General features: G+C 46.2%; 2 protein-coding genes and 1 long non-coding RNA gene across 6 annotated transcripts in view; 2 read left to right on the forward strand and 1 right to left on the reverse strand.

Annotated features, from left to right (window-relative positions):
- Nucleotides 1–49: 49 nt before the first annotated feature.
- MCFD2 (multiple coagulation factor deficiency 2, ER cargo receptor complex subunit) lies at nucleotides 50–24,314 on the reverse strand. 3 transcript variants are annotated; one of them, XM_032497471.1, is made up of 4 exons: nucleotides 22,880–24,314; nucleotides 3,885–4,045; nucleotides 2,864–3,023; nucleotides 50–1,455 (listed from the first exon to the last, which is right to left on the reverse strand). In XM_032497471.1, the coding sequence occupies exons 2-4, from the start codon at nucleotides 4,031–4,033 to the stop codon at nucleotides 1,327–1,329; spliced, it is 438 nt and encodes a 145-aa protein (XP_032353362.1). In that variant the 5' UTR covers nucleotides 4,034–4,045; nucleotides 22,880–24,314; the 3' UTR covers nucleotides 50–1,326. The 3 variants fall into 3 exon arrangements, with proteins under 3 accessions (XP_032353362.1, XP_006185835.1, XP_032353361.1); XM_006185773.3 differs by lacking the exon at nucleotides 22,880–24,314 and adding an exon at nucleotides 9,832–9,947; XM_032497470.1 differs by lacking the exon at nucleotides 22,880–24,314 and adding an exon at nucleotides 9,787–9,912.
- On the forward strand, nucleotides 10,017–21,677 carry LOC116668971. The gene is made up of 3 exons (XR_004326311.1): nucleotides 10,017–10,203; nucleotides 13,162–13,283; nucleotides 21,503–21,677. It is a non-coding gene; the product is annotated as an uncharacterized LOC116668971 (long non-coding RNA).
- Nucleotides 24,315–24,674: 360 nt separating the features above from the next.
- TTC7A (tetratricopeptide repeat domain 7A) overlaps nucleotides 24,675–26,369 on the forward strand; it is a 116,838-nt gene continuing 115,143 nt past the window's right edge. Inside the window, exon 1 of one of the 2 annotated variants that reach the window (XM_006185772.3) lies at nucleotides 24,675–24,930. In XM_006185772.3, the coding sequence (XP_006185834.1) occupies nucleotides 24,747–24,930 (184 nt within the window). In that variant the 5' untranslated portion in view covers nucleotides 24,675–24,746. The remainder of the gene's footprint in view (nucleotides 24,931–26,369) is intronic. The other variant, XM_032497442.1, reaches the window with a different exon arrangement.

The raw sequence follows: 26,369 nt of genomic DNA on the forward strand, positions 1-26,369 counted from the left end.
TCATGTGGTAGGAGAAGCAGCCTCTGTGGACAATATCAACTGCTCTTCCTTTTGTTTCTTCAGTTTTATTGGTCATATATCCAGAATTCATTATATAAATCTTTCAAAATAACTCGATATTACAAGAATAGTTTACAACTCAGCTTTGATTGCACAAATACTTGCCACAGGAAACCATTTTTACAAATACTTATATGTTTTCTTATAAGAATATTTTAAGAAAGAAAATAAGTCTCTATATATCTTACAGCAAATTTTATGCAGTTTTTTTTTCCCCATTCAACCATCATTTCAGGTTTCTTATCACAGCCTTTCCGTTACAGCCAATAAACCTGTTGCTGCTTCTCATTTCAATTACTATTGAGATTCACACTGTTAAGAGTTTTTTGGCTTCTTTTTCTAATCTTTCCTGATCTGAAAGAATTCATGTATTCAGGCTAGATGAGGTCATTTAAACATTACTTCTCAATCTAATGTGTATCAGGTTGATCACTGTGCCTGGTAAAGAATCTCTTCACTTCTCACTTAGGCTAGACCGGCTACTAGTTCATCCCTGCTGTATCAAGCAGAAGGGATAAAGTCCTTACATTTCCTAATAGTTTCTAAACTGCAAAAACAAAACCCTAGAAACGAGAGTTAAATATAAATATTTAGAAAGCTAAAACGTTTGCTAATGATTAGAAGTAGAGAACACTTTTAGATTTGAGGTCTCTCCTAGGTTGAAAGAGACATGAAAGAAAGAAAGTCTAAGATTGTGGCAGTAGTTTTATAAGATATCGAAAAACTGAAAAAGGTTAATGACTTAGGTCAGTGGTGTGTCATTTCCAAAGTGCCCAGAGCAAGTTATTCTTTAGGCCAAGAGCACTTTACAGGCTACTGACCACGTTTACCTGAAGAAACAGGACCCAGTAGGGGAAACATTTGGCATTCACTCCACTCCTTCACTGTTACTGAAAAGTGTGTCCAGTTAGCAAAGCTCATCTTACTTTTCAAGTAGCATGAATTAAAACCAAGAGCCTGGAAGTACTCTTCCGTCAAGTTCCTGAGTGCTCAGCTCCAATAGCCAATATTCTTAAAAGGATTCTTTAATCAAGCCCTTGTCGAATAAGAGATTTAACAGTTCTTGGGGACCACAACATGTCCCATTTTTCCTCTTTTATTTCTCTTGATTCCTCTTTCTCACCCCAGTGTTAACAAATTGCTACAGATTTTTCCCAAAATACCGTAGCAGTGCTTTGGAAATGAGTTATTGTGCATTACCAGAAGTGTCCAGTCACATTACAGTGGGTCACATTCGCATATAACCAGGAGGTGGCCAAATCCCATCTACTGCAGTGACTTTGCAAACTCGGCATAGTCGATGTATCCGTCGTTGTTCTTGTCGTCGTCTCTCAAAACACCATCTATTAACTTGATCAGTTCATCTTCGCTCATTTGTCCCTGTTCACTCCCTTCCTACAAGTTACAAATTTGACAATGATGAGCTGCACCTTTTACTGGAAGTACTTGGTTAATGTCCAAAACAAAATGTCCATAAACTCCTTCAAATGTAGTATGTGGCTACTTCTAGGAATCCACAAACTATCAGATACAGAGTCAATTCACAATAACCCAATTTAGAAATGATATTTGCCACTTAAAAGGCTGATGTAATCAATGGAGGCCCTTGATCATTCCTTTTAAAAATTACTTTTCATCCTTTTCTCATTACAAAAGTAATACATGTTCATTGCAGAAAGCTGAGTCCGGCTTATACAGAATTCTGAGCTTCACAGGTTCCAAGGACCCACAACCCATCTTAAGGAAAAGCTCACAGCCCAGCCCTTCCCTGGGTCAGCTCTGCTAAAGTGGAAACAGTCCACGCTGAACAACATCTCAGGGTCAGAACAAGAGGAAGAAGGCACTGCCCACTAGTAGACCCCATTATGCTCTTAGAGGTGAAGGCATTTCTGCTCCAGAAGCAGGTGTGGCAGGGCTCATGGTGCCCACCACTGAGCTAACGCTGTTCATGTCCTTGGCTGATTCCTCTTCTGCCACTTCTGCGTGCCCCCTTTCCTCTATTGCCACCTGCCATCCTTGCCTACCAGGGCTGCTAAACCCCAGTTCCTCTCCCTGACGCCAGTCTCTCCTCGCACCCAACAGTCTGCCTCCCACGGCAAACGCTAGTCATGCCTGCCTCCTGCCCAGAGCTGTCTGCACTCCCCACCGCCTTCAAAGCCAACTCAGATCGGTTCTCCTGGTGGCCAGAGTGAACACATGCACCTCCCCAGTTTTGCCTCTCCTCCCCTCTCGAAGCTGTGTGTGCCAGAGAGGGACAGACATCAGATTTGGAGACGTTTTGGAGACATCTGGATTTCAGTTTCCTCACCTCTAAAATGAAGGTAATAACAAGGCTGGTCCCAGCCTACTCCCAGGCTGTTGCAAAGATCAAAGGAGATCTCTACCCTACCGGAAAATGCTTTGTAAACTACAAGCACTGCACAGGGTCACCCAGACCCTCAATTATCACCAAGTTCCTCGATCCCTTGGTTCTGATTCACCATTCTTCTCAAATGATACACCTTCTCCCCTGCTCTGCATTTTGAATGTGGCCTGCCTTACAGGTTCTGGTCCTCATCCTCTGATGTGCAACAGAAATGCCTGAGAAACTTGCTAAAGATACAGGGCTCTGGCGCTTTTGCCTCAGCCGGTCACCCTTTGTGAGGACAGCCGAACAGGAAAAGAGGCAGAGCAGAGGGTGAGCAGAAGAAGGAGAAGCAGCAATATTGCTGCACAAGACAGAGGAAGTCATCAGGATAGGGGACTGAATTACCAAAGAGAAGCCCTTCCAAGACGCTGCCCACTGAGTGGCTGCCTGACCTACCTCCTTATGGACATGAGTGATGGCTGTAGAGAGTTCTAGGCCGTCAAGCAAATTATTGCCGTCATAATCATGCATTTTGAAATAATGGAGCTGCAGTTCTTGTGGAGACATCTCCGCCTCTGGTTTGTTGATGACGCCTTCTAGATGCTCCATGATATGCCTAAAAACCAACAGTGAGACTCAGACCACTTGGCAGCTATGCTGGGATCATACCAGTCCTTACCAAATTATAAGGACTCTGCAAAGTTCAAGATCTTAAAGTTTATTCATCCCCCAAAAAACAAACAGAACAGTGGCAGACCACACTCAAAGATGACAGATAAAGGCAAGGCCATGAAAGGACCAGGGAAGAAAAATTAAACAGTTCATCTGTTCTGCTGGTAAAATTATGGGTGTTTTTTCCTTTTTATTATTAGAGTGTTGTTACAACACTTTGGGGAGCTATTAAATTTGTTTTTTCTTAAAGCAATTCAAGGATAACAAAGTATAGGGGAGGGTATAGCTCAAGAGGTAGAGTGCATGCTTAGCATGCATGAGGTCCTGGGTTCAATCCTCAGTACCTCCTCTAAAAATAAATAAATGAAAGGATAACAAAGTATAATATGTGAGGTTAACTGACCCAGGGCAAAAGTTGCAACAAATGATTCAATGTTTGAATGTACCAATAAAAAGAAGAAAAAGGTCTTGTCAGAGGCAAGAAAACTTAGCTCTATTCTGGACTCTGCCACTACCACTGGCCGTGTGTGTGTGTGTGTGTGTGTGTGTGTGTGTGTCTGTCTGTCTGTCTGTCTGTCTGTCTATAATGAAAGAGAGAGAGAATGAATTCAGGCAAGTCACCTACCCTTTTTGGGCCTCAAGATCCTCCATCTGTGATATGATGATGAAAAAAGAATACTTGACTTACAGATGACGATAAGGAATAAATACCATCCTTGAAAAATATCAAGAGGTCATACAAATAGCAGAAAGAAAAAGCTGCAGACAGGGAGGCCGCTGGACCACAGCCCTGGCTGATACGTACTCTTGGTCGTGCACTGTGTTCTTATCCAGGCCCATGCTGCCGGGGTGGGAGAAGCTGGCCCCAGGCTCCTCAGCCCTGGCACCTGGGGCACAAAAGGCCCAGAGCAGGCAGCACAGGAAGGAGGTTCTGAGCAGCCGCAGAGCTCTCATGGTCACCGGTACCTGGGAGGTGGGGAACACAGAAGATGAAGGCAAGAACACCAGAGCTGAGGTTCTCTCAAGGCTTGACACTGTCTGCTCCTGGGGACCCTGGTGAAGGGACAAGGCTGGAGAAGAAGAGGACTGGGCCCAGGCCAGCTCTGCCACCAGACTGCGGGTGACCTTGGGCACTCCAGGTCCCCATCACTCAAACGAGTAGGTCCAAGACATTTCCTGAAGCACCTTCAGAATGCCAAGCAACCCACTGAGCGTTTACAGGGATTTGAAGATTATTTCTGCCTACAAGTAGCTTGCAGTATGGTGAGAGAAATACTTCCTACCAAGAACACTAATAAAGGTGGAAAATGAGGTGTACTAAAGAAAGACAAAACCCTCTAAGGGGTCAGAGAAAGAAATTTCCTTTGGGCGAGGGAAAATCAGAGAAGGTGGGGACACCTCAGCTGGCCCGGGTGGATGAGCGCACAGAGGACGTGCAAGACTGAAGGACTGAGGGGAGGTGCGAGCAGAGGGGTCCGTGCAGACACGTGGCAAAGAAACTCCAAGTGGTCCAGTCGGGCAGAAGCCTAGAGGGTCTGAAGCAGATGGAACAGCGGGCAGCAGGCTGCAAAGGCTGACTGGGCCGTTCTGGATGTGGCTTTGCACACTAGGCCAAGGGGGCTGACGTTTCCCGAGATAAACGGGAGCTGCTGAGGATGCATGAACGGGAGCTTGGTTTCAGAATGGCTCATCTGACAGCGTGGCGGGGAAGGTATTTCACGGAGCAAGACCAGAGACAGGAGTTGAGGGAGGAGATGAGGCAGGTTAGATCAAGGCCTGCGGCAGTGGACTTGGAATAGAGGACATTAATCCCTGCCTTGGCCATCTTCCGGGGCTGTGACAGAGGCAAGTGACTGAACCGCAGTGAAAGAGCCCTGGAGAGGAGAGTTCCATAGAAATTAGGTTCCATCAAGTACTTGCGGGGTTTGGCCAGACTTGGAATTGTGGTCAACAAGAAGACATGGTCAGCTACACTGCAAGCTCCCCGAGGCAGGAGTGCTTGGTCCCCATCCGTACCCCACCAGGGCGCAGGCAGGCCTTTATTAACTCCTGTTCAACTGAAAGTCCTGGTCCTTCCAGGGGCTTACAGACTGACCTCAAAAAGGAAGGTGAAGACAGCCAGGAGACCTCCACACAACACAAAGAAAAGACCTCACTGACACATTCACTTCCCTGGATAACAAGGACCAGTCGTTTCTAATGGGCCAACGGCAGCCACAAAACCCACAGCAGTGAGAAAGCATGAGGTACTGGTCACGCCCTCGCATACGCCTCATAGAGCTCTGTTCTGAAGCTGCCGCCATCTCGGCTCTGTTCCTGGGGCTGAGGAGGATGGGTGCTGCAGGCCCTCTCACCACCCCAAAAGGCTCTGCGGGGTAGGACCCCAGAAGAATGCCATCCCCACAATGTTTAAGAAAATTTCTCAAACCCACTTGACCTGTCAGCAGTATCTTCCCTAAGGAGACAACAGTCACTTCTAGGGTGCAAAAAAGGAGCACCTAAGCAGCACTGTTACAACAGCCAACACATGGAAACAACCTAAATGTCCATTGACAGATGACTAGATAAAGAAGATGTGGTGTATACATACACTGGAATACTACTCAGCCATGAAGAATAACAAAATAATGCCATTTGCAGCAACATGGATGGCCATGGAGATCATAATTCTAAGTGCAGTAAGTCAGAAAGAGAAAGAAAAATACCATATGATATCACTTATATGTGGAATCTAAAAAATAAAGGCACAAATGAACTTATTTATAAAACAGAAACAGACTCACAGACAGAGAACAAACATGGTTACCAGGAGGGAAAGAGGGTGGGAAAGGATAAATTGGGAGTTTGAGATTTGTAGATACTAACTACTATATATAAAATAGATAAACAAGTTTATGTTGTATAGTACAGGGAACTATATTCAATATCTTATAGTAATGTATAATGAAAAAGAATATGAAAAGGAATATATGTATGTATATGTACGACTGAAACATTGTGCTGTACATCAGAAATGGACACAATATTGTAAACTGACTATACATCAATAAAAATAAATTTTTTTCAAAAATGAGTAATCTTACTAATGAATAGGGACATCATAATGCAATCTATCATAGTTAATAATAGAAAAAGATGTTCAGTATATATCAAGAGAAAGAGTAGGCTACAAAATTCTGTAAAGAATAATTCATTGCAATAGTAAACAAAACAATGTATGTATCTTCCTCATACACAAAACAATGATTAAAAGCTATTAACAAAGATTATTTTCTGAATTATGAGATTAGGAGAGATTTTGATTTTTCTTCTCTTTACTTTTCTATTACTTCTAAAATTTCTACTATAAACATGTTTTTTCTTTACAAATATTTACTTAATTTTCAATTCATGCCATAATTTTGTTCCAGTACTATATGGATGGAATAAAAAAGGGCATTCCAATTAACTCTCATCTCTAGAAAATAATTAAGGAACAGCCAGAAACTATACTCCAATTTTACTAAATAAAAGTGTCCGGACTCTGATGAGGCCACTGCCACTCTACCTGGTACCAGAAAACAAGGTCTCAAGTTACTCTCAACAGAGACTGCCCTGATCAGAGCAGAATGACTTGTTCTGAGCACATTCCAGTAGAGTTCTGGGTCAGGAGGCACCAGAAGGGGAAGCCAGTTCCAACCAAGCCTTTCAGATTCATATGTGTTAATGTCTCCTTCCCCAGCAAGCCTTCTTCAGTTCCCAGTCTGGCTCAGGCATCCTTCCCATATGCTCCTAAGTGTTTCCCTCAGAAGGGTCCTGTCCATCACTTACAACAGCTCTGCATGCATCCTTGACCTTGCTGATTACCTGTTAGTGCCCCCAGCTGGACGGGGCTCTGTGGCATGGGGACCAGATCCACATTCCCAGCATGGGGCACAGTGCCTGGCACAGAGGCTGGTGGTTCTCAGCCTGTGTGCCATGGTCCTTGGGGGTTAGGGGGGATTACCACCTTCACAGATATGTTGCCAAGTTTTGATGTCATTGTAATTGAGGATAAAACATTTTTTGGAGATATTTATCAGATAGTAGAGGTAGGTGGTCACTGGACTCATGGCACCATTTCCTGTAACTATGTGGTTGGATGCTTAGAATATCAGATGGGGAGAGGGGCAGGGAGAGGAAAGAGGTTCTATTCAAATAACACCAAAAAGCAACCAAGTGACTGGCAATACAGTAACTTTGGCTCCAAATCATCCCCTCTTCAAGAGAGGCAGGATAAAGGCCAAGGATCATCCTTTTTGGACTTATCCCATTTTTGTTTGCTGTCACAGTTTTCTAACCATCAGAAGACAACAAAAGCTAAATCTACAAATACAGAAAAGAAACTCCCCCCTACGAGTGCTACAATGAGAACAGGGAATCTGACTGCCACCTAACAAATTAAACTGCTCACATTGAAAAGGAAATATAAGCAACTCCCTTCCGCCAAACACAAGTTGCATCATCTGCACTCCAACTATTTAGCTCAAGGCCACAACAGAGTTTGGCAGATAAGCCCCAGGAGTTCTGGGCTCACAGGCCTTTGAGAAATTATAAAGGCCAGGCTGGAAGAAAATCCAAAGGAAGAGAGATTTCTGAAAAAGACTTCTGAACACAACCCACACTTTGAGATCCTTCACAAGGAGAAGTGTCGGGCCGTCCTGGGAGGGAAGCACAGAACAGGGTCAGCAGGGGGCTCCCGCAGTGCCCTGACTTAGCAGGGCTTCCCTCACCGCTCCAGCAGCCTCTTCCAGGCCCAGAGCATTTGCTCCCATTGGTTCCATCTCTCAGTCCTCTCTATTCCTCCCAGGCCCAATTCAAATGTCATCTCGGGGTTCTTCCTGCCAAGACCAACTGTTTCCTCCTCTGACCTCAGTCTGCAGTCTCTCACACTCGCTTGGCCTTAACATATGCTCATATATTGTTCTCCTTTTGTTTTTCTCTTTTCCTCCTCCTGTGAGAGACAGGAACCCATTTTCCGTCTCTCCTTTAGCCTACTGAATTTATCAGCAAGTACTGAGCTGACCTGGGCATAGCACACGTTCATGTCTGAATTAGGGTGGTGGGTCCTGGCACCTTGGTATGTTGTTCCCTATCATAGAGGATCTGACCTAAGCTAGAAAAATAACTTCCCTTCGGAGCCCTCCCACCAGTGGTTTGGCCTGGCCCACCCTCCCTCTCATTGTGTCCTTAGTCCTACTATCATGGAAGAGTTTGGAATCAGCCTTCCTCCCGAAGAAATCACAGCTGCTGTTCGCAACTTCTCTCTCATGCTGGGGCCCTCAGTTAAGAATTCAAACTCAAGGTAGCCATGCTCACCAACATCCAGACATCCTGTACTTGGAGTCAAAGCCAAAGAAAAACTCTGACTGGTACTTCCCCAATTAAAACAGCTATAGTCCTGGACTGAAGGCAAGAAAAGAACCAAGTTCCTAGGCCAAAGAAACCTCTACACAGGTTGGGGATTGAGAACTGGTTCTCAAAAAACGAGCATTTAATAACTTCATCTATTTGTTCATTTGGAGAGCCCAAGGAGCTGCCATGCTTCATTTATACATTTAACTAATTCTTCGCGAACAGCTTGGTACTGAGCTAGGTACTGAGATTAGGACTGTGACAGAGAGTCTCCTATCACACATATTACCACGTCATGGAAAAGAGAGATGAGTAAATAAGACAACTATCGGGTATCACAAAGCCCCAACCCATTCCTGTCTTAACACATGAAGGATTATTCTTGCAATTAAAGGATAGCACCTCAGGCAGAGGAAACATAATGTAACAAACACCTAAGCCTAGAAGTAACTTGGTAGAATTCAGGAACTAAAAAGGGTTCAATATAATTGAAGACAGTATAGTGATGGACAAGTTAGAGTAAAGGAAAAAGAGGGCAGGTGGTGAAGGGCCTTGTAAAGCCCTATTCAAGAACTTGGATGAGCAATGGGAATCCACGGAAGGGCAGTAAGGCAACGGGGAGAGGGGTCTGGTGACCTGTTCGGATTTGTGTTTCAAGACCATCGCTCTGGCTTTCCATACATAAACTATAGAGGATGGGGAAGGGATACAGGTGACCAGTCCGGAGGCTACTGAGATAGTCCAGGAGAGAGATGACGACGGCCTGAACTAGCGAGAGCAGAGGGACCGGGCGTGGAGAAGTGGGTGTACCCAAGAGAGATTTGTGATGGATTCGATGTGAGTGGGTAAAGAGTGCAGAGGGTGAGAACGACGCCCAGATTTCTGGCTTGGGCAACTGGGTAGATGGTGGATGCCCAGACAGGGAATACAAGAGGGGAATGCAAGCTGCCCCCGCCCCCGCACAGCCTGGCCAGGCTCACTGGCAGACAGGACGAGTTTGTCGTCTCCCCAGAGGGAGACGGGGTACTAGCGGCAGACGGAGAGTAAGGGCTCAGGGCCGTGCGCAGGTCCGCCGCAGGTCCTCCGAGAGGGCAGAGGTCGGTCCCGGCCGGGCCCACCACGCATTTTAAAACCCCTGCGGCTTTTGCCCCGGGAGAGAGGCTCGGCTGCTAGTCGGCTAGCTTCCCAAGGCTGCTGGGGACCAAGTCCACTTACCCCGGCCGCTCCTGCCTCCAAGCTGAGCCCAAAGCCCCGAGCCCCACGAAGGCACTCCGGGATCCCACCCCGCTGAAAGCCACCCCGCAGACCCCCTCCTCCAATGTTGGGTCACAGACCTCACAGGCCGCAGGCCCACCGCGGCTGCTCCCTGGTTCACTCACCCTCGCTGCCACGGGACACTAAACAGCTTTCTCCAGACGCGAAGCCCTCCGGCGTGAGCCTCGCCAGCCCCCGTCCTCAGAAGGCCTTTTCTCGGCCCCGCCCCCTCCCCAACCCGCTATGCGCACGCGCGCTCCCTTCTGCCCGCCCATTGGCGCCACGGAGCCCCGCCCCTGCTCGGCGCCTGGCAGTGTGGGCAGCTGGGGTGATTCCACGTGTAACGGGCTCAGGCCCAGGAGGGGCCGGTTGGAGGCTTTTTTTCTGCCTACCTTCCCAAGGGCGACAGTGGGCTGGAGCTGAATTCGGCTACCTGAACCCCCAGGGTCTCGGCAGGTTGCTAGGCAACCCCAGAATCCCCCAGGAAGGGCGAGGAGGTAGGATGCCGAATGTGGTTGGGGCGGGCGCCAAAGCTGGCTTACAGCTCCACCTCTGCCTCCACATTTACAGGTTCCTGGGTTCCTCTGACTGACTGCAAATTGGGAAGATAATAGTGTAAAGAAAAAAATGTTGCTTGCCATTCCAGTTCTATAAGGATCTATAGCCACTGCAGTTGTCCACCCTGAGGCGAATTCAGGGTGGAGAAAAACAGGAAATACTCTGTGCTTTGGGTATATTGGCCCTTAGACAGTTAAGAGCCATATCTAATGGAAAATTTCAAATAACCCCAGGTTCTTGCACCTTCTTATACATAGAAGAGCGCTAAAATCATTAACTTGAGGTATGTATTCTTTGTGACTAGCAGTAATCTTTTGATGCTTGACTACGTTTTTACCCTCAAGAGTTCATATATATCCTGGCTCCTCCGTTACCTCCTTAGAGCAATTCCTCAAAGCTATCTGAGAAGCTGTCTCCTTAGCTGTAGTTCTCAGTAAGTCCCCTAAATAAAGCTTAACTCACAACTTTTATGTTGTGCTTTTTTCTTTCAGTCAGCAATAGGAATCTTAATTCCTCTCCTAATGAAAAGGTCAGAAATGCTGTAGCTGGCCTTGGATCCCACATTTCCAAGGTTGGCCTTTCTGCAGCTTCTGCTTGCTCCATGCAACAAGCTGCATCATCTGCATACACATTTACTCATATCTGAGTCCCACCAAGACTTTATGGGCAGCCCAGTTCAAACACCATCTTACTTGTGCAGTTCGCGAAATCAGCTATCATTCAAGAGAGGACAAAGCTCTTCAAAAAAAAAGACCCATTAACAAAAGAAAAAAATTGATAAGCCCTACATAACTCTGCCCTTATGCTTTTCCTCCTATACAAGACTGTCATTCAGTGAATGTCTATTGACCATATGAATAAATGAATTTGGGACTGTCATTTTCAAAATCCGTTCTCCCATCTGTGTCCATAAAGATACATAATTATTTTTCATATGAGCCTGAACTCAGAAAGGGAGAGACAGGGAAAGAAAGGAAGTGGTTAAGTTAGTAGATGATCCCAGAACCCTCCCTGCAGTCTGCTTTAGTAGATCAGGGCCTCACAAGTTGACCAAGGCCACTGCCATTGACAGTGACACATTCCTCCTCCCACCTTCATCTGAGTTTGAAATCTGTCAACCCTATCCCAGAGAGAAATCCCAGGACCCCAAAGTTCCTGAAGAAAGCCTATTCAAGACTCCTCCTTTCCTTACTCTGAAGTTTGAGTTAGTTTGAGTTAGTTCATTTTCAAGCCCTGCATCTGCCATCCATCCATACTTCCATTTGCTCATTTATTCATTAATTCAGTAACATTTCTTGAATACCTACTATGTACTAGGCACTGTGCTGGGAGTTACCAGAGACATAAATACAAATAAGACATGGTTTCTTCCTTTAACAAGCTCAGTGTCTGATAGATGGATAACACGTTCTCATTCTGTTTAACCAATGCTCCCACATTTTCTGTGGCTCTTACCCTGTGTCATTTCTCTCTTGAATCACCAATTGCTACTTCTCTAATAGACTATTCCCATTCATTTGTATAATCTTGCTTTCTGGTTTCTTCCCGCACAATGCTACTAAAACTGTAATCTCCATGCAATTTCCATTGTACCTTCTTGTTCTCTGTTACTTGCCTTCTCAGTACTATTTATCACAGTTGGCCATTACTACTTTGAAACATTTTCTTCTCTTGTTTTCTGCTGCCAGGCACTCTTGGTCCTTTTCCCACCTTACTGGCTATTCTTTCTTGGGTTCTTTCACTGACTTCTCATCTTCTAGTCAACCTAGACTTATGGTTTTAGGTATCATTTACAAGCAGTTGACTCCAAAAGTTATATCTCTAACAATGACCTCTGCCTATAAAGTTCTAACTCCTCTAAACAACTTGACATCTCCACATGAATGTCTAACTGGCATCTCAAACTTAACTTGCCCCCCCCAATTAATTTTCAACCCCAAACATATACCTCTTTGTTCTGTCCATTTTAGTGAATGTCACCGCCATCCATTTAGTTGTTCAAGCCAAGTTCTAGGAGCTATTCTTCCCCTCCTGCAACTTTATTAAGGTATAGTTGACATCCAAGAGACCATTGGCTGCTACCTAGACTACTGTGAGAACTTCCTAATTGACCTCCCTGCCTCCATCCTTGCCCCATTCTAGTTTCTGAGAGATAAATTTGTTCAAGCCACTTATAGGTGTTTTATAACTTGTAGCTGAATGCATTTGTAACAGGCAGATAATTTGGTGCCAGATTTAGGACACGAAGAACAGACACTAAAATGTGGAATTGGCTAACTGAAGGTTAAGGTAGCCAGAGGTGAAGACTGTTCCAAATTGGGAAGTTGGTGACCAATTTGTTAAGCAGTAGTGACACTGTCCAACTGCTGTCACTTGCCGGACCTTGGAAAAAACCTACATGCCAACCAAAGTTGTATTGCAGGAGAACTCTCAGGAACAATATAGACCATTTGTGAATGTTGGGGTTTTGTTCTGTGTTTTTTTTTAAAGTAGCTTTCAGCCAAGTCCTTCAAGAGAGTGGCAAGTCCAGATTACAGATAACTGATTTGAAAGCTGAGATTAAAGAAAATAAGGCCTTGGTAAGAGAAGAACATCTTACCTGCAGCTTACAACCTAAGTGGCCAGAGTCCTACAATTTAGAGCCTTGCCGGGTTGAAATAAACAATTTTCTTTGATTATCCAAGCTAAACCCAGCACAAATGGAGACAGTGAAGAGGCAGCTTTATCAGCAGATAAGGTAGAGGCCCCAGGTAGCAAAGATGGACTACAGGTGGCATCTCTATCCACCTGCTTTGTTTTGAATTGCCTCCACTGTGTCAGTTTACTCCAGCAAGAGCATATGGTTGTTTTATTGTTCCCCATTCTCTCCAACACTTCTATCTTTCTCGTTTCACCAGAAAGTGAATCTGTCCTGTAGTTTAAATCACCAGACCATGAGAAGCTACATCTGGACCAGAAAGAGGGACCTGCCGAGTACACAGAGTTCCTGGACTCCAAGCTGTATGTAGGAGCTGGTTGAGTGAGTGCCCCACCGTGTCATATGTGTCTGTGGGAAAGAGGGGTGTGGATGGGTTTGAGGTAACCAAGGAGCTACACCAGGCCAACGCTGGTGAGTGAAAGTGAATAATAGCTCAGTTTCCATTTTCAACACCCTTATCTCCTGTCTGTCTCCACAATAAAGACTGAAAAATGTTAAACACTCACTTCCCCATTTTTTTTTTCAGCTAGATGGACAGGTGACACAGTTCTTGGCAATGAGACATAAGGGGAACTTGGGAAATCTTTTGATTCTCTGATAAAAGAGACAAGGGGTGGGTGCAGACCTTTCCCCTTCCTCCAGCCCCGAATGGGGACATAGCCCCTCAGCTGTCATCCTCAGCCATGAAGGGGAGTGGGGGAGTATTTCAGAAAGGTTGCTCCAGTGCTGTGGGGCCACTGAACTAGCACCAGCAGCTGCTTACTTCCAGGTACCCTGTTATGTGCAGAGAACTTCTATTTGTTTCAGCCACTCTAAGAGAGTTAACTTGCAGTCCAAAGCATTCCTAAGTGATACAGAGGTCAAGCAAGGTGTGGACTCAAATGTGAACTGGATTTATCAGTGGGAGGTCACTAGGGACTCAGCAGTTTTTGTGGAGTTCTTGGTGGTACCCAAAGTACAGTGGGTGGTGAGTGGCTGGTAGGTAAGACGGTACAGCAAGCTTGGGCAAGCCTTTCGAGCATTGGCTACGAGGGAAAGGAAAGTAGCTAGAGGGGGACACAGGATCCAGAAGGTTGTCTTTAAGTTGGAGGGCTTTGTGCATGTTTAAATCCTTTTGGGAAGGAGCCAGCAAAGATGAGATGGAAAAGAGCAGAGTGGACAAAATGGAAAGAAGCAGGTTCTTGAGGAGGCAGGAAAGAATGGATACAAAGCCCAGAGGGGTGTTAGCCTGAAATTTGGGCGGCATGGCTATTTTCTGAGAATGCTGTGATTGGGGGAAGGGCAGGTAGATGGAGTGGGTCAGAGTTTGGAATCATCATTGCATAATTGGGAAAGCAAGCTGCCTAGGGGAGATAGAAGACTTTCTGGCCTGAGTGGAAGGCTCAGATGAAATTGGAGCTTGTTCATGGAGAATGGTACAATCTGCATAATTATTTGCTGGTTTACAATGGTTAATGTGCATTTCTTGAAATTTCATTAAAAATTTTTTTTGCATCTAAGTTACACTTGAATGTGGCTAGAAAAAAATAGAACAGAAAGTTGTCTAATAAAAAACCAAGTTCCTCTCTCTCCATCACCAAATCTTCTCCTGCTTGCTAGCTACTCTTATGACCACATCAGGGTTGAGTAGGGTCGGGGGTGATGGAGTGGAGAGTGGTAAGGGGGATAAGGAGGTTCTCACTAAACTGGTACAATAAGTCGGCTCTTCCTCCCCCTCTGTTCGACTGACATGTGATGCTGATTCACTCACGAGTGCTTCTGCCTGATTCCCTTCAGGAGCTCTCCCTGCAGTTCCCCTGACATGGCAGCACCTCTCTTTCAGAAGGCTCCTGGTCCTCTCTCAATATCTGGGTGCCCTGAGCAGTCCAACAGACACTCTTTGGGGCAGAATCCCTTTAAGATTCTGCCCAAGGGCTCATGATGGGTGTTTTCCAGGATATGGCGAGCTCCATGGGGTCCAGTATGGGACCTGGACATTGGAGAAGTAATACTGAGGGTGATGTCTAGGAAGATGGGCCTGAGAGCATCCTCAAGCCCTCAATCCCTCGAGCTGCAGCATGGTTCAGCCAAAGAAAGCAAGAATTCCAAAGCCCTCTAATGGGGACAGGTGTGAGAACAACCAGATAAGAGCTGGTGATTGGTTGTGACGAGGAGAATACAAAGTAGATTCACCTGACAATGAGAGGCCATGGCAGGACTTCAGACTTTAGCAGCACATGCAGGAAGCCCTGGGGGCCGTCCCGTCCTGGGTGTATTTGCTTTCAGAGCCATTCCTCACTCTTCCCCTATAGTGCATTGCATTTCTTAGCCTCCCCTGCCAACTGGCTTCTTGCTGCCTCAGATAACAGAGTAACAGCAAGGGATCAGAGGATGGAAGGAATGAAGAAACTGCCTTTATGGGAAGGGAGAGTCAGTGAGGAATTCCAGGTACTCGGATTGAAATCCACCTAGATTCCACCATTCTAATTCCCAAGGTCCCGTATGTTCTTTTTTTTTTTTTTTTAATGTTATTTTTTGAAGAGGGGTGGTAACTAGCTTTATTTATTTATTTTTAATGGAGGTACTGAGGATTGAACCCAGGACCTCATGCATGCTAAGCATGTGCTCTAACACTGAGCTATACCCTTCCCCCCATATTCATATTCTTTTTCATTAAAGGTTATTACAAGATATTGAATATTATTTTGTTTTTTTAGAGGGGAAGTTTTTTTTTTTTTGTAGGGGGGGAGGTAATTAGGTTTTTCAATTTTACTATTTATTTATTTTAATGGAGGTACTGGGGACTGAACCCAGGACCTTGTGCATGCTAGGTATGCACTCTACCACTGAGCTACACCCTCCCTACTAGGTCCCATATGTTCTTAATCAATGCCATAACTTTCTCATAAGAGACATTCGTTGTGTAAACAAAAAGAACAAAGAGGGTCATAACCCACTGCAGCTGTCCACCAACAGTGCACCCTGAGCAGAATTCAGGATGGAAAATCAGGATGAAACATTGTGTGCTTTGAATATCTGGGCCCCTAGATAATTAAGATGCATATCTGAGGAGAAATTTCAATGACTCCAGATTCTTGCATCTTCCCAGACATAGATATCTGTTCTTTATTTTTTTTAATTAACTAATTAATTTTTGTTAATGGAGGTACTGGGTATTGAACCCAAGACTTTGTGCATGCTAAACATACACTCTACCATTCAAGCTATATCCCCCACCCTAGATATCTGTTCTTTGTGATTAGCAGTAATCTTTTACCAAGATGTATACCTGACCACAGGTATTTCCCAGCCAAAAAATTTATATATATACTGGCTTCTCCCCTGCCTCTTCAGAGCAGTCTCCTCAGAGCAACCATGAGGCAGTTTCTTAGGCTATAGTCCTCAGTAAGTTCCCTGAATAAAACTTAACTCACAACTTTTTTACATTGTACATTTTTTTAAGTCGACAGTTTGTAAATTCATCTTATGTTGTAACATGGGTTCCCATGGTATCAGACTCTGAATCTGGATTTTAGCTGCTTATGTTCAGCAGCTCTAAGAGGAAAGAGATCTTTTAGGACATTTTAAGAGGCTCTGACTGTGATTTGAGCCAAGAATTTTAAATTCAGAGTTGGTGATTTAAAAAATTTTTTAAACTCTCCATTCCATTATAATGATACATCACTGTTCATACAGCGCATGAGTACTAGAGGATATGTGCAGACATCCCAAGGGTGCCAAGGCACAGGTAGTTTTAGATAAAGATTACTTTCCAGCTTGTCCATTTTCCTATGCACTCTTCACTAAGATTGACTTGCCTGACAAGGACCTACCTTAGAACATCAAGTCACTTGGCCCTTTCACAATCCTGTTCCCTCCCCTCCTTTAAACAATGAAATCCCATCCTGAATCTTACTAATATGCATCATCCCAGGGCATAAAAAGCTCAAGATAACCACAAAGGGGACAATTCAAAATGAGACTATACAAGCCAGCCCCTGGCAGAATTCATGTCAACATTCTAGGAGGGCTGGTTTGGCTGCCAGTCCACAGCACTGATAATTATGACGTGAGTTACATCATGGACTAGAAATGCTATGAGCCAATAATCATGGTAATAAGTAAAACTTGGTTTCCATATACAAGGGTTTGGGCTACGTCACTATAGAAGACTGGGGGAGGTAGTTTGTCACTGTGCTTTACATTACATACCCTGATGATCTGAGTGGACGAAAAAACTGTTGACTGTGAACCAAAAGTTTAATTTACATTCAGATTGAGTATTTTTAGGGTTCTTGTTGGGAATGCAGGGCCCTTGGAGATGCCAAATGGCAAATCCAATAGTGTGAAAGAAGCAGCTGGAGTGGTAGGTGAGGAGGACATCCCATCAGGCTTCCTCCACCTCTGGATGGCCTAATGACTCACTGCCACTGTAATAACCAGTATAAACAAGAGTGATTTGATGGAGGCAAGGGGTTGAGTCGGTGCACAGGAAGAACCAAACACCTAGACAGCTCACTGTTGACACTGATGTGATTTTTTTATTGCAGGAAACTCTTGTCCGGGATGGTAAAAGTTGTAACCATCATTTTTTGCAGAAATTTCAAGAAGAAAAACTGTTTAAATAAACTGCAACTTTTCGATAGTTAGGATCCAACCACTCTACTCTCTAAGACTTTTTGAAACTCTTACCTCAAAACCCTCACCTTGCCCTACCCAGCAACCTTCAATTATTGTATCATGATTCTTGCCCGGGTCCTAATCAAGCCCCCTCACTGGAAAAGCTACCTTCAAATAGATCCCAACACTTCATAAATAATCCCGACTTTGTCTCCCCAATCTAGATGCTACCATGACTTTGCAGAGTAGTGTTCTTCCTTCCTGTAATAAGAACGAACTCAGACTTGTGTTATCATAAAGCTGTTCTGATGGTTTTTTTCAGGGAGCCACCATTCAGTTACGGAGGCTCACTGAGATCCAGTGGAGACCCCCTTCACCACTGCAGTGCAAGACCCCTGACTCTGAAACAGCGTGCTCCTCTGAGGCCCTCAAGCCCTTCGGGGGTCTTTTGGGCTTCACTAGTGAGAGATGTAAGGCTTGCACTGGGCCTGAGTGCCAATTTCTTTTTTTAAGTCTCCTTTTTATTGAGCTTCCCAGATAATGAGTCCATTTTATTTCTCAGCAATGAGGAATCCTTTAAAGGAATTCTTTGATTACCTGAGTGTACTTGAAAGTCTTTTCTCCTTGGTGGATATCCACCTTATCACTAACCAAGCTACTGTTTGTATCTGTCCTGGTCACTTATTGTTGTGCATCTAGAAGAATAAAGTTTATGGTGAAGAGGGCAGGTGTGGGTCCTGATAAATCTGTCCCTAAGCCAGCCCAGTGAAAAATTTTGTCTCAGGCCACTGATCAACACCCTATGAGAACTTTCCTGAGACTTGTTTTGTCTGTGAGAATTTGGTTCAGCGGAGATCTCTCCACACCCTTCACCTGGTGGGAACTATAAATTCATCAGTTGCAGTTGGATAAGGTCTAGCTGTGAGGCTGAGAGGCCCTGAGCCACGGGATGCACAAGCAACTCTTGACTGACAGTCCAAAGCTCTCATGGAGTTCTCTTAATATAAACCCCAGTCCATGCCTTCCTTGGGCCCAACTTCGGCTTATCTGTATTTATGCTATTGCCCAAATTTGTGCACTTATCTTTCTAAATAGCATCATTTCACCAAGGATAATTCAGAATGGCCCCTATAAGAACTTTTGATATGAAAGAAGTTATTCACTTGAGAAGTGCTTTGGAAGAAAAAGGGAACAATTCCAAACATTCAGTAGTCTTCATTTTTTCGTTAGCATGAGGAAGCCTCCAAAAGAAACTGGATTCCAGAATTGCTTCCTTAACAGATTCTTTTCAAAAGAAAAATTAGAACTTAAAACTGTCTTTTAGATACCCCCAAACTGCTACTCAAACACATTATTCCTCTTCTTCCATCCCACGTTTTCCATCTCCTGCTGCTCCATCTCTCTCTCTCTGACCTACCCTCTCCTTCCCTCCTGGCCAGCTAGATACCCCAAACCTCACTTACCTCTTTAAGGTAAATCTCCTTCAGCACAGAGAAAACCTCTTATGGTTAATTTTAAGCTCTGGTTTCATTCTCAGCTGAAGGCCATTGTCAAAGACTCTCCAAGGCTTAGACAAGATAGAACACTGCAGAGGAATTTAGGATAGTTTGAGGGACATATACTCCAGGGTGGCCAGATATATACCACAGTTCATATGTTACAAAAAGTTCAATGAAACAGTCAGAATGGGAAGACTGCCAACAATGACTGAAAAGACCTTGAATTGCATAGTGATTAGAGAAGGAATTTAGAGAAGCTGCAGGTGTGGGTCAAGGTCTTTTGGAGGCTATCCTCTGTCTTTCCTGTGAAGACAGATTGTGGTCTGATTCAGTTCTTCAAGCCAAAGAGAGAGAAGGCTGACGGAGACTTTAGGGATAGGGACAGCATTCAGTTGTAAATCCTAAAGCAGATGTGACCGTGGCTCTCCCTCTTACCTTTTGTGAATGGCTTCAAACAGAAATTGGGGATTTAATATGCAAGCAAAAAATAGGATGGGAAATAGCCCCAAGGTCAAACCTCCAAAACCTTGAGCTATTTTGAAAGAGCTCTATAACTAAGAAACTAAAGGAAAAAGAAAAAAAAAAAGAAAGTTATCATTGAAGGTGTTCAATTTCCCATTCTACCCTTAAACCCACAAGGAAACATTTCTCTAAAAATTAAAAGACAATCTTATAAATTTTGATTGATATTGAGACAGGAGGGAAGCGGGCAGGGCACAACCATTAAAAGAACGACACAGCAATTAGTACCAAGATAGCAGAAGATTCAACTCCCAGTAGACCTTGAGCTTCATTATATGCTCATTGTAATGTATTAGCATACTAAATGTCACTCCCACAGGTGCCGCGTTGGTTCTGAGGCTAACCATAAAAGGCCAAAAAGTGGGTGATGGCCTAATTCCTGGGAATCCCAGCCCCTTCCCCAAAGTATTTGGAATAATCCTCCCATTTGTTAGCATATGAAGTTACCAAGCCCACAAAAACTAACAGCCTTGCACTCCACGGCCTCTCTCAAATCTCTTGCCTTCTGAGATACCTACACTCTGTCTATGGAGTGTGCATCTCTCTGAATAAATCTACCTTCACTCTACTATGGCTTGCTCTTAAATTCTTTCTTGTGTGAAGCCAAGGACCCTCACTTGGCGGGGCGCGTCCCAGGGACTCAACCGAGACTTGGGACACGACCGTCTTCTCGTGCCCCATTTTCCTGTATCAATATGGTCACAATAATATCAACCTTAAACCTGAGCACAATTATATAGATCTTCCTCAACCCATCATAAGTTGAAAATATCATAATTCAAAACTGCATTTAATTAACCTAACCTACTTATAGCTTAGCCTCGCCTACCTTAAATGTGCTTAGAATTTAGCCTACAGTTGGGCAAAATCACCTAACACAAAGCCTATTTTACAATAAAGTGTTGAATATCTCTTGTAATTTATTGAATACTGTACTGAGTGAAAAACAGAACAGTCTTCTGGGTTTAGAATGGCTGTAAGTGTATTGGTTGTTTTCCCTCATGATCTCGTGGCTGGCTGGGAACTGTGGTTCACTGCCCTACCCACATCACAAGAGAGGATCTCACCTCCTATCACTAGCCCAGGGAAAAGATAAAAATTCAAAGTGCGGTTTCTACTGGGCTCATATCACTTTCCTACCATCTTAAAGTTTGGAAAGTCAAACCATCATAAATCAGGGACCATCTGGACAACCTTTTCCTTGGAGTCAACAAACTACTCTGTCAGGCGTCTACTAATCCTCACCACACTTTCTGTAGGCCCAGGGCCTAACCAACAGCCTTGAACTTTTAACCAAGGAATGTTCTTTTCTCCTTTGTGACACCACAACTCATTAACTTTACAGCAAGGGATTTACTGTGTGAATGGATTGAAACATTAAGCGCTCTCCTGGTGGCCTCTTCCTTCCAGTCCCTGAGGACCTCCGTATTCATAATGAGGTTCTGGCCATTGTGGATATTGATTTACCAGTACTTTTGCGTGTAAATGAAGCATAGATTGAAGCTCTCTTGTGGGCAAATAATTCTACTGATACTCTACTGAAACTAAACCCCTCAAGGTTCAGACTGACCCACAGAAACCTCTACCTAAACTTGCACAATAACCTGTAAAACAAGGTACTGAAGGAGAAATAAAACTAATCATCAAAAGCCTGAAAGAGAAAGGAGTCTTCATACCTTGTCCTAGTCTTTGTGACACTCCCATCCCCCCAGTCAAAAATCCTGTAGGCAGGAGTATAGATTCACTTAGGTCCCCCGGGGCCGTAAGTAAGTTGCTCTTTGCTTCCCCTCAGAACCAAACTCAAATACTATTTTATCCTCAAGACCTAAGGAAACTGACTCTGTGCTGTACAATTGTAGAGCTATGTTGTGCTTTCTTTGATGTCTCTTTAAATCAAAAGTTAATATTTGTCCTTTTCAGGGAAAACCAGTGACAAACCTGGACCACTATGCCTCAGTTTCTTTGGTGCCTTCCTACTTTTCACAAGTCCCCACCCAGGACCTCCAGAGCTTGAAACTGTCTTGTGATCCTATTCTAATCCAACATGTGAACAATCTTCTGTGTTCCAAAGATGAGGTGAGCTCTAAAGTGGATTCATCTCTCTGCTTACTCTTTTAGCTCAGAGCGGGCATACAGGTTCCAGAGGGAAGTTAACAATTTGTCAAAGGAAAGTACATGACTTAAGACAAGATTTATCCCATGGAGGTAAACCTCTTACTCCAGACAACCAGCTGTGCAAAAGGTTCCCGGCCAACTAAGAGACAGTTATGAGGATTCCTGACTCTCACCGGCCACTGCAGGCAGGGTATTCCCAACTTTTCTGAAACTCCCACATCACTATTTGACTTACCCAAGTCCTTGGTAACCAAACCTTTTCTCTGGGAACAAACATGAACTTGTTTTTTGTGAGTTCAAATGAGCTGTTCAATATCCTCCCATTTGGGGCCTAACTAAACATGATAAACCTCTCAACCTGTAAGTAAATCCAAGATGTCACCAAGCCCTTAACCTCATGAGAATAAAGACAAATAGCTTAGCCTCTTGTAATCCAGTGGCAAGAGCCTCCCACTTAACAGAGGGGCAGCATCTGAACCATTGGCTTGGTTTCAGAGCCTCCTTTAAATCCGGTAGTCCCTCACCACGTACCATCTTTGTTGCTCCCTGAAAATACATTTCTCAGCAAGTCGATTTAGCTCCTGTAAACTTCCTTACTTTCCCTGATATGCTACAAAGTCTGTCAAGTTAGTAGTCTCCCTCACTCTGGTAAGCAATGAACTCAGCTTTGTCTGATCAGCAAGTTATTTTGGTAGCATTTTTGAACTGGCAAATGACAGCAGTCTTTATCAGAATTTGTCCTAAACGTTCACCTGAAAGATTCCAGATTATCAAAAAATAAAAACCACCACCACATATCCTATTGCCATTGATTTTGGCAAATATTACTGATTCAGTTATGGTGGTTCTCAGTTCTTGTTCTTACAGTCTCTTACTCCCTTGTAAAATGCTGAACACTGGTAGGCTGGGGTCTTGTCTCTGCTGGAAAAGAGCAGTGAAGGGGTCTGGCTTGTGTTCCGAAGCACTGAGGGGCAGCGCATAAGTTTTAACCATAATGCTGTGTTCTTCCCTCCCACGCCCTATGCTCACACAGATATTGGTGCACCTGTCAAAGAAACAGGCAGTAATTCCCCTTCAGTTAGTCCCCTGGAGTCTGGCAAAATGGGGGCGGGAATTGGCAAAGGATTGGAGAGAAAAGAGGGAGGAGAGAACATTTCCTGATTGTGTCAGGATTCCTCTTACCAACTCTGCTTTTGTCTGTCCCAGGGCTGACTCTGGGGCAAATCACCAGGTTGTCTTCAGGCCACCCTCACCCAGAGGACACACACAGCTGTCTCCAAATGAAATCCAGTTCTGGTGACCAGCAAGGGCAGCCAAGGGATAACCAAAAGCCAGCTAGAGCAGTTGACAGGAGGAGGCGTTTGTGTAAACTAGTTAACCGCCAGAGCTATCCTCATTGTCCTTCATCTGCCTCCTGGCCTCTGGGAGCTCAGAGCAGCAGCCAAGATGAGGAATTCTGCCCCCCAAGCAAGGAATGGAGCTGCATCTGGAACCTAGAGAAGAGAGTATCCAGGGGGTAGATGGGGGACGGGCAGGAAGGCTGCCTTCAACAGATAACCTGTTGTGGCTGCGCAGGTAAAGGGCCCAGGAGCCTGAGCTCCGCTTGATGATAACTTCCCAAGGTTACAGTTGTCCAGAAGCACAAAGCAGGGTCTCCTGACACTGAAAGCGGTGAAGCTCACTCCCAAGGTCATACATCAGGTAGTGGTTGAGAAGGAAGGTGGACACCTTCTAACTCTTAGGGGTCCAAACTTAAAAGCTTGCTCTGACTCTACCGTCTTCTGAAGTCTTCCATCTGTGCCATGTACTATGTCACTTAAATAGTTTTGGTTTGCTGTTTTGGTCTTGCAGTGATTTATTGCGTGATGGCCTCCATCCCCACACTGGACTGTAAGCCGTCCGGAGGCAGGGCCACCATAACAGATCTCAGGCAGAGGGTGTTCTCTGGCCTCTTCCTTCCAGGCCGCCCTGTAATCCTTTGAACTTCTTAGTACCCTCCACAGCAGCGGGCTAAGCGCTGCTAAGAGCTGTGTACAGCTTTGATCATAGTCTTTAGACATCAGAATTTAAAAATTAGTAAATACCAAGTTGGAGTAACAGTTTAAAACCAGGGCAACAGGATTCCGCAGAGGTCAGCCAGTTGGGGTGGGGAGAGACAAGTTGGAAAGAGGAACTCCGCTCTTAAAAAAGAAAGTACAAGCCTCTCGGAGCAGAGGCGTCCGGAGAGTCGCGGGTCTTGGAACCGGCTGGTGTTGTCCCAAGTAGCCCGGGGGTGTCCCGCAAGGCCCGCAAGGCCTAGCAGTGTGGGACCAGGGCGGCGGCCGGCGGCTCCCAGTGAGGCTCGCCCTCGGAGTCAGGAGCGACCAGCCGGCCGGCCTCTCCCCGGATTTGTGACGTGCCGGAGACAGCCGTAGTGACGGGGCCACCATACAAAGCCGGGTGGTCAGGGCGGGTGTCTCCCAGGCCAAGAGCCCCGATGGGATGGGGAGGGGGCGGAGAGCGAGGCGCCCCCGAGCGCCGGGGCTCCGGACAGCATTAAAGTGAGTGCCGAATCGTCGTCATCCACGGCGGCGGCGCGGGGCTGGCCCCGGTGCGGCCGCGAGCGCCCAGCGCGCGCCTGGCTGCTGTGGCCGCGTTGGCTGCCCGCGCCCCGGGCTCGCCGAGGCCGCGCCACGCCCCCACGGAGCTGGTGCCGCCGCCGGGGGCGGGTCCGCAACCGGCGACGCCCCGGCCCGGGGCGGGGACTGTGGCAGCAGCTGCAGCACCGGCGGCGGCAGCGGCGCCAGGAGCTGCTGCGGCAGAGGCGGAGGCTGCTCCTGGACGCGTCCGGGCCGCGCAGCCGGAGCCCCAGCCCAGAGGCGCGGAGCGGTGCGCTGGGTGCTGCGGTTGCTGCCCGCCCGCCGCCTCCTGGGCCCCCGCTGCCACCCGGGCCCCGGTCGCCGCTCGCGCCTCCGTCGACTCCGCCCGCGTGTGCGCCCCAGCCGGGACGCCGCCCCCGGCCGGGTCTCCACTTCTCGGCCGCACCTCCCATGACAGCGCCCGCTCGAAGATGGCTGCGAAGGGCGCGCACAGCTCCCACCTGAAGATGGAGAGCGAGCTGGAGCGCTGCCGCGCCGAGGGCCACTGGGACCGCATGCCCGAGTTGGTCCGGCACATGCAGACGCTAGTAGTGCCCGGCGGCGGAAGCGGCCGGCGAGCCAGCCCGAACGCAGTGCTCACCTCTCTGGACACCGGTGAGTGAGGGAAGGGGCTGGTTCACGAGCGCGGAGCCCGCGAAACGCGCCTCCTCCTCCAGGAAGCAGGCCCCGACTGCCTGCGGCCGGCAATGGCTGCTTTCGGTATTGCCCTTGATGCAGTGCTGGTCGTAGGAGCAGTCAGGAAGGTTCTTCTGCCCCACAAGAAAACGCACATGCAGGTTGGGTGCTTTGAGGGAAAGAGGTAAACGGGTTTTGCTTTCTGCCCTTTCGGATCATGTGGACTTCTTGGTCTACTGTGAAATAATGATATGGACACATATCAGATCAGGGCACAGGCTGGACTCTTGTGCCGCCCCTCCAACCCCCATTCCGGTTCCTAAACTTCATCAGGTGAAAGCTATATCTCACTGTTTTCCCTCCCTTTCTTTCCCCCTGGTTAAGTTGGCAGTGAAGCTCTGAGCACAGCTGATATGATTGGGGGCTTGACGAGCGTCAGGGCTGGGTAATGGAGAAGTGGGAAAGCGGCCTTGTCTCTCGTCTTGTAAGCCTCAGTTTCCTCTTCTGTGGTTGGACTCTGGGCCCATCTAACCCTGGCAGTCAGTAGCTTTAGCAGTAGGGCTGGTTTGGCCGGCCTGGGATCTTGTGCTGGGGCAGGAAAGCTCCCTGATGTGGCACTAGGGGAACACCCCGCCCCAGTCTCCAACCTCAAATCCTGTTCCCGGTGCCTTCAGCTCAGCCTGGAGAGCCCTTCCTGAGCCTTCTCTTTGTGCACAGCCGCTTCAGAGCCTTTGTGGAAAGAGGCAGGGAGTAGATAAATACAGATATAAAGAGTTTTAAAGACTGCCAGCCTGTGGAATGCTCTGTGGGGACACTGAATGACAGTAACAATAAGTAATAGTTAACACTTAACTAGTACTCACTGTGTGTCAGTGTCCTAAGCACTGTAATCACCTCTTTAATTTCTCCCAACAACCGCATGAAGCAGTTACTCTTGTTTGCCACTTACTGGTAAGAAAACTGAGGCACAGAGAACTTAAGTAACTTGTTGATCCAGCCAGTAAGTGGTGGAACCAGGGTTGGAACCCAGGTTTCTAAGTACATCCTTTCAACCACTTGCACTATTAGCTCTCAAATGTGTGACAAAATCCCAGCTTGAAGAGATGACAAAAATGGATGGGGACGCAGAGGGGTGATCAGAGGGCAATTATGTGTTAGATTGTGGGGCTCAGAGGAAGAGGAGGTTTCAGGAAGCAGGAGAATTTGTACTGGCCTCTAACTGGTGTTGGGAAGGGCAGAGTGAAGGGGAAGGGCAGAGTGAAGAGGAAGGATGGATGGACACTGAAGGGGGTAGGTGGCAGGGATGGACAGTTGGTTCGAGGCTTTGGGGTAGGTCTGAGTGTGGGAGTGAAGAGCACTGGCCACAGCTAAAGATGCATGTTTGGGAGAAACTGGTGAGTCCCCCTCTACCAGGGAAG

Source organism: Camelus ferus, chromosome 15 (genome assembly GCF_009834535.1).
Source record: "Camelus ferus isolate YT-003-E chromosome 15, BCGSAC_Cfer_1.0, whole genome shotgun sequence".
NCBI lineage: Eukaryota > Metazoa > Chordata > Mammalia > Artiodactyla > Camelidae > Camelus > Camelus ferus.

What these genes read in the sequence shown, in the direction of transcription:
- MCFD2 (XM_032497471.1), bottom strand. Translation starts at nt 4,033, where the DNA reads ATGAGAGCTCTGCGGCTGCTCAGAACCTCCTTCCTGTGCTGCCTGCTC. An exon ending in AACACAGTGCACGACCAAGA is followed by an intron (nt 3,024 to 3,884) that starts GTACGTATCAGC and finishes GTTGGTTTTTAG; the next exon opens with GCATATCATGGAGCATCTAG. An exon ending in TCACTCATGTCCATAAGGAG is followed by an intron (nt 1,456 to 2,863) that starts GTAGGTCAGGCA and finishes TGTAACTTGTAG; the next exon opens with GAAGGGAGTGAACAGGGACA.